This window comes from Choloepus didactylus, chromosome 17 (assembly GCF_015220235.1).
Source record: "Choloepus didactylus isolate mChoDid1 chromosome 17, mChoDid1.pri, whole genome shotgun sequence".
NCBI lineage: Eukaryota > Metazoa > Chordata > Mammalia > Pilosa > Megalonychidae > Choloepus > Choloepus didactylus.
This window is the reverse complement of record NC_051323.1, coordinates 12,790,875-12,798,319: the sequence shown is the minus strand read 5'-3', so window position 1 is coordinate 12,798,319 and position 7,445 is coordinate 12,790,875. Positions and strand designations below refer to the sequence as shown.

Genomic DNA, 7,445 nt, shown 5'->3' with positions numbered 1-7,445 from the left:
ATCCCAAGAGAGAGACATTGATTGACTCAAGCTCATGTTTTCATGGTAGACCATAGGTCTTAGTCCAAAGGTATCTGCCAGTTCCTTAAGAAAGCTGAGCCTGAGTCAGAAAACCACAATTGATCTAGCCAACAGAGGCTGAATTGAGAGGAATGGATGTAGGATGCCAGGCCTGTAGACTTGTAGACTACTTGTAACACAACTGGTTGGTGGGAAGAGAAACTAAAGATTTTCTTCTAGCCTTTAAGCATTTCTTTTAATCTTCTTCCCTCCTTTATTCCTTTTCCTCTTTTTCCTTCTTCCTTCTATCATTATCTCCTTCCTTTATTAGAGCAACAAACACCCCACTCATCTCTGGACCAATAATCTACCTTTCTGTAACTCATACTGGGGTGTGAATATGTGGGTTGGGGATAAATTCTTTATCTTCTAACTTTGTCATTAGCAGGGACCATACCATGTTCATAAACCCAGGAGTCTGATATGCATGACTGTGGATGGAATCTCAAAGAGTGTGTGAGCCAGAGAAGGCCCTAGAGATGTTCAGTTATTGCCACCCTTACCACTCAGGGACTGGATGTGGAAATAGTGAATGCAGGAGGCAACACAATGGGGGAAAATGTCTTTTCTCACATGTTCAGGGCTCCAGAGCATTGGGTCAGTGCAGGGCGTGAAGGGTAGTGGTGGAAACTCAGCAGGGGACAGAGGGTGCAGTTGGGGGATGGAAGGATGGTCCAGTTTTATTTTTGGCTCATAGTAATAGTAGGGCCAGTCTCACACATCCACTTTCCAGGATCTTCTAGTATTTGAACTTGCAGACAAAGGAGAACAGTGACTTACAACTTATATCCCTCCATTTGAGGAACCCTATAAGACAAGAGGCATCAACTGAGAAGAGCCAGAGAGAGGTTATGGTACCTACTGGCTCTAGAACCCAAGACAAGAAACAAAAGAAAGACCCTCCAATTTCCTAGGTGAGGAGCTCACTTCTGCCCACAACTCCACCCCCAAGTCCATCCATAGAGCCAGAGAGGATGATGATGGCAGCACTGTGCAAGGGTAGATTCCTAGCCTCTCACCTGTGTTTGAAATCAGGCTCACACAGTAGCCAGGGTTGGTACTGCTGGGGGCTCCCATGGTCCAGGCTTTGTAGGAGAATACAGACCCACTAATCCAGTGCTAGCAGTGGTTCTGAAGGTAGAAGAGCCAGAAGGGGAGCAGAGGTCATGCAGAGAGAGGGAAACACCCACATATTGTACAAATTCAGGAACTGGTCAAGACATGCAGCAAGAATCAGCCTCACGCTCCTCCTATACAACATATCCTATCCTGCCTCTACTTCTGCTCCCCAAGTCTCCTTTCTTAGAATATCAAACACCTTCCCCCAGCCCCATCAAACACTAATGGCCTTGCAGTTGATGCACAGCCCAGTATGGAAAACAGTCCTGGATTGCCTTTCCTGAATGCCACAACCTCACAGTCAAGCAGAGCATTGGCTATTTTTAATTGCTGAATATTAATTAGGGTAACACCAGGATTCCCAAATGCCAGTAGTAGATCCTCTTCCTCTGTTCTCCTTTCTATATCGATTGCAAAGTTCTCCCTTAAACACAGAGAATAATATAATTCAGTGATCAGTGATGCATAAAAATGCTTCACTAGAAGGGGCAGAATAGCTTTATCCATGAATGCCAAGAAAACCCAGGCTTTTCAGCTTTTGCCTAATCTCTCCCATCCCCTACAGTGAACATCAAGACCTTGTATATTCTGGTATCCAAAGGGAATTTGCTTTAAAGACAAGAATGAAACAAGCTATTTTGGAAGCCAAATCTTGGACTTCCCTCTTCTCTTGCAAAGCTGAGCTCAGGAGAAGAAAGAAACTTTGGACTGAACTTTTTGGGGTCTTAGAGACCAACCCAGACATTGAGGTCCTGGGTGCTGCTCTCCTTGATCAGGGAGGCCATGAAAGCACCCTCAGCCTGGCTGAGCACAGACACCAGGTGGCCCGAATGCATGTTCTGGCAGAAGAGCTGTGAGGGAACAAAAGGGAATATTCAATGGAAGAGGAAGATCTGAGAGATGTCCTGGGACCTCTCAGGAGATAGGGCAGGAAAAGGAGAGCCCAGAGCAGGTTCCTGATGATTCTGTAGCTGACCCCAGGGACTGTGCTGAGAAGTGCAGAACGAAAGGACAAGGTGGAGGGGTAGGGTCTGGGGCCAGTAGTGGGATGAAGAGATGATCAGTCTTATCTCATTGAGGCCACAGAGTACCCTGGAGAGTGACAGCTTCCTTTATCCCCATGTGTCTCCCAGGGATTTTTCCTACACTGATCCCTCACACAAACCTGCCTCAACCCAGGTCAGACGTTCTTCATTAAAGAAGTAGCAGTAGGTGCCATGGGCATTGGTGCCTTCTGGGTAGCTGATCCAAGCAGAGGGCAACTCCGTCTGGGCTTCCTGTCCTGTAAAAGAGGGACCATAAAGGAGAGGAACAGGATGGGATAAGAGCTGGAAGGTGAGGCTCTGAGCCTCCTTTCTAGGCACTTAATGTTTCAGAATGATCATGGAGTGATTGTGTGCTTCTGCCCTCCTGCCACCCAGCTATTCTTTCTCAGGCTTCCAGTGCTGGAAACAAGTCCACCCAAGGCATGAAATATGGAAATGCATCCCTGTCTTTCTCCTTCTCTTTCTGAGACCTTCGCCATTCTTTAAGAGGTCGAGCTTCTTTCTACCTTTCTCAGGATTCTCTTGGCTTCCCCAGCACACAAGACTCTCCTCATTTCTCCATGCCATTTATGAACTTCTATGTACTCCTGTCCCCAAACTTGGAACCAAGACTATGTTTAATCTGATGAACTAATTCTAACTGCTTTGGTCAAGGACAAAGGGTAATTTTAAATTCCATCTGAAACTCTCTAATGAGGTGAGGATATATTTTAATGGGATTAGAGCAGCAATAAGCATTGCTGAACAGAAGTAAACAACCCCTGCTGTTGACTTTGCCTTTTTCCCAGCAAGGCAGTGTGTTGAGAAGGAGCTAGGGCTTGAGGAAAGCCCTGGGAGGAGCTCACCTTGGCTCTGAGGCATGAACATCAGGCAAAGGATCAGCAGGAAGCATGAGTTGGTGCATGCCATACTGAGCAGCCATGAATCTCTTGCTTGAAGAACAAATCACAGTGTCTATAGAGGGTTCAGATATGCAGGGGTACAACACTGCAATGGTTAGGTTCATGTGTCAACTTGGCCAGGTGATGGTGTCCAGGTGTCTGGTTAAGCAAGCACTGCCTAACTGTTACTGCAAGGACATTTGTGGCTGGTTTATTAAACCATCAGTCAATTGGCTGCAGCTGTGACTGATTATGTCAATAAGGGGCATGCCTGCGACAATGAAAGAATTTAATCAGCTGGATTTAATCCAATCAGTTGAAGACTTTTAAGCGAGACAGATAGAGGACCTTTACTTCTTCTTTGGCTGCCCAGCAAAGCATTTCCTGAGGAGTTCATCAAACATCTTCACTGGAGTTGCCAGTTTGCTTCCTGCCCTATGGAATTTGGACTCGTGTATCCCCACAGTTGTGTGAGATGCTTTGATACAATCTTATATTTAGATATCTCTTATTGATTCTGTTTCCCTAGAGAACCCTAACTAATACAAACACCAACCACCTTCCTTACCACCCACCCCTCAGAACTCCTAAGAGCAAGAAGGCCCTTCTGAGAATTTGATGATACTATCGATACTACTGGCTCCCAAGGAGACCTCCTTTCTGGTGGAAACACTGGGAAAGAAAATCACTGTACCTTCTCCCAAGGTGAGGAGAACAGCCCAGACAGAGGGACCCATACCTGTAACAGACTCTACCTGACTGTGTGGGTTTGCAGTGGGCTGTCGGGCCAGGTAGTGACAGGGCCTTTATAAAAGGGTCTGAGCTTGGGCTCATAGCACCTATTCAAGGGGATGGCCCAGGATAGATGGTCAGAGGCCCTACAGATGGCACAGGCGGCACCCACAAAGGAAATTACCAGCATTAACATATTGGGAAAACTCACAGATAAGGCCTCCTTCCCACTAATAGATCAGGAACCTGTCCAAGGCAAAGGAGGCTCCCCTTTTCCCAGCAGGAACCAGATGCCCAGTTCCCATGGCCCTGAGCAGCTACGGAAGGAGCAGAGACCCTCCAGGAAACAGGTTGGTTGGTTGTTTGGGGGTAAAGGGCAGCAGGAGGAGGGACAGAAAGGGTTTGAGCCCTGAGAAAGGGGTACAAGGGCAGGGGAGGCAGGAGGAGAAGATGTGGGGCTCCCTGCTGGGAAATTTAAAGACCTTAAGTGACTTGTCCAACACCAAGCTGTGGAAGACAAGGGACTAAATTGAGCACTTCTTTTACAGTCTGAACCCACCCCCCTTCTTTTCTCATCTTTTAAGCATCACCCTGTTCTTTTTTCAGTCTTTGAGCAGCCCCTATTTGAACGTTCCTGTGTTTTCTTCTTTTGTCTGTCATTCTCTGCTGCCTGACCTGGCTTCTGCCAGCACCACCCTGTTACGATGTCCCTGAACTTCCCAAACCACTTGTCATTTGAACATTGGCCATTTCACAAGGACCCTGAAAACCTGTGTTGTTTTTCCTCCATAGCACACCTCAAGATCGATCAAGTTGACATCCTTCTTGTACCCCAGGTAACTTCTGAGCAGCATGCCCTCAGATAAAGCCATCTAGTAGAATTTTCTGTTGGTTCTCTGAAGCACTGGTAATTTCAAAAGCTTTCTAATTAAAGAATATTACAGGGTCAGACCTCAGAATTCTCCACCTCATTGTTTTCCTTAAGCATGGCCTGATATAGGTTTAGGATACACGAAGAGACAGGTAAAGATATGTTAATTATTATCTTAGAGGCGTAGGGTCTGTGATACTCAAGAAAGGTAACTGTGACACACAAGAAGGATTCCAGGCTAAGCACCACATGTTTTTCCCTCTGCAGCCTTAGTGTATTAGTTTACTTTTGCTTTGTTACAAATTCCCACATTCTGTCTTCTAAACCATCAGTGGCACGTGGAACGCTTTTTGTGCTTTGAATTTCTCTGATTTCCCCCTTGCTGCCAGCCAGTGAAATATCTCTGCTTTTAAATGACTTATGTGATTGGAGTGGACCCACACTAAAAATCTCCCTGATAAGCTTCTTTTGGGTTAATCAAAGTCAATTGGTTAATATCTTAATTGCAACTGCAAGAGTCACTTTTGCCACATAAGCCAAAATAATTCTGAGGTTCATATCTGAACATATTCAGAGGTCTTTCCCACACTCAAAGGAAGAAATTACATAAAAGCAAGGAACATTAGTGGTCATTAGAATTCTGCCTAGCACAGACAGAGAAGAACACATTTGGCTTTTCTTCTACTTATGCTTTCCTGAGATAGGCCTCACTCAATCGCCTATTGCTTATGTGTGAAAGACACTGAAGGACCGAGAATTTCCCTTGAGACTTTGCATATTCATGTCCTGTGCAGCTGTCCCACATCCCCACATCCTCTTGCACAGGGCGTTAGTCCCTAAGTGTTCCTGAGAAATTCAGATTGATCAAATTATGGCTGGGAATCCTCAAGAACTTTCTTCTATTATTGACACTAGCTGAATCCTAACAACCCTCCCTTGCTAAAGCCCCTTAAAGCATTCTGTCCTCCTGCTCCAAGTTTGAATGGTCCTTGGGAGGCTTCTTGGGTTACAAACATTTGAATAAGGTCTTTGCTAATGGCGCTCAGCTTTATTTTCTTCCAAATCAGTTGCACTGGCTTGGGTAACACTGGGCCCTCTGTCACTCAGCCAGGCCACTTCCGTGAGGCTACAGGGTGCAGGAGACCCTGTGCATCAATCCTTCTGAGTCCCAGGCCCCCTGAGTGTGGCTGACCTGAGCATGGGCCTGCTGTGTCTTCACCCTGAATTGCTACCTAAGCGTTTATTCTCTCTGTTGTCCTTGGTATGAATCTCTTGTTTTGATTTGCTTTATTATTCAGGGTTTTTAGGTCAAGGCGGGGTCATGGTGCTGACAAGACTCTCAGGCTCAGTGATTTGCTTCCTGTGTTCTCATAATGTCAATATGGGCAACTGCCCATCATTCAACTAACCTCGGGCCATTGTCTGCTTTTAATATGAACAAGGGTCATGCTGCCAGCAGCCCTAGATATTTCAAGATCTGGGAAGGCAATTTAGAAGGGCAATTTGGAACCTCAGTGGCCACTCTTGAGAATTCAAGATATAAATAAGATAGTCCATTTGTGCAGCACCTTATAATCAAAAGACTGAAAGATTCCAAAGAATAATGGTTAGTATTTTTAAATTGTTATGAAGAGGGTTCTAAATATATAATAAAACTTCGGAAGACAGGAAAATGCTAAAATTGTTTCCCTTAGGGATTCCTTTGAATGGACTAATAAATATGTAAAATGACAAAACTCCAAACACAAATGGTGCTCTGTCAATTTTCTTCCACACTTATTTTCTTGTGAGATTCACTAATTTATGACCCTGTTGGAGCCTGTGGTATTTGATATGAGCAGAGTATTTGGCTAAGGTTCTTAGGCTCTGCTATCCCCAAGAGAGACTGACGTTCCACCATGTATGGCCTAGACCTCACATCAGGGGAAGGTTGGTGTCCATGTATGAAGGGGAAGCAAAAGAGCAATTTTGTAGGACTCAGTTAAGTAACAGAGTGATCACAGGGGGCTGACCGCCAGATGATGGCTGGCAGATATGTAACTTAAAAAAGAACAAGAAATCTGAATTTTTATGGAAGGAAAAGTGCAATGAAAACAGCAATAGAAACTAGGAGGTGAGGATCAAGACCTTATATATAAGGTCTGTTTCTTCATTTGTTTTGCAGTAGAAAAGTTACTTCATTTCATATCAAGATCTATGAAGTCTGGGTTTCTACCCTACTTGTAATCACAGTTACTTTCCACAATTTCACAGATATTGGCAGAATGCAAAGGACTTTGTTCCAGCACAGAAATGAGCATGACATCAGCATATTCACCTTTTCCGCAATGGGTTTTGTTCTGGGGGAGGAATCTCCCCTATAATTATGTTATAGGAGCTTATTGTACTTGAATGTTTTATAATGGGAAGCACACTGTTCTAGTTTGCTATTGCTGTGGAATGCAACACGCCAGAGACAGATTGGCTTTTATAAAAAGAGGGTTTATTTGTCTACACAGTCACAGTCTCAAGGCCATAAAGTGTCCAAGGTAACACATCACTAATTGGGTACCTTCACTGGAGGATGGCCAATGGCGTCCAGAAAACCTCTGTTAGCTGGGAAGGCATGTGGCTGGCATCTGCTCCAAAGTTCTGGTTTCAAAATGGCTTTCTCCCAGGACGTTCCTCTCTAACAAGCTTGCTCCTCTTCAGAATGTCACTCACAGCTACACTGAGTTCCTTCTCTTTGAGTCAGCT

General features: G+C 44.9%; 1 protein-coding gene across 1 annotated transcript; it reads right to left on the bottom strand.

Annotated features, from left to right (window-relative positions):
* Window positions 1–799: 799 nt before the first annotated feature.
* On the bottom strand, window positions 800–3,134 carry REG1A (regenerating family member 1 alpha). The gene is given in 5 exon segments (XM_037807623.1): window positions 800–867; window positions 1,080–1,179; window positions 1,854–2,030; window positions 2,349–2,461; window positions 3,071–3,134. Coding segments are annotated over 5 exon segments (522 nt in total).
* Window positions 3,135–7,445: the final 4,311 nt, after the last annotated feature.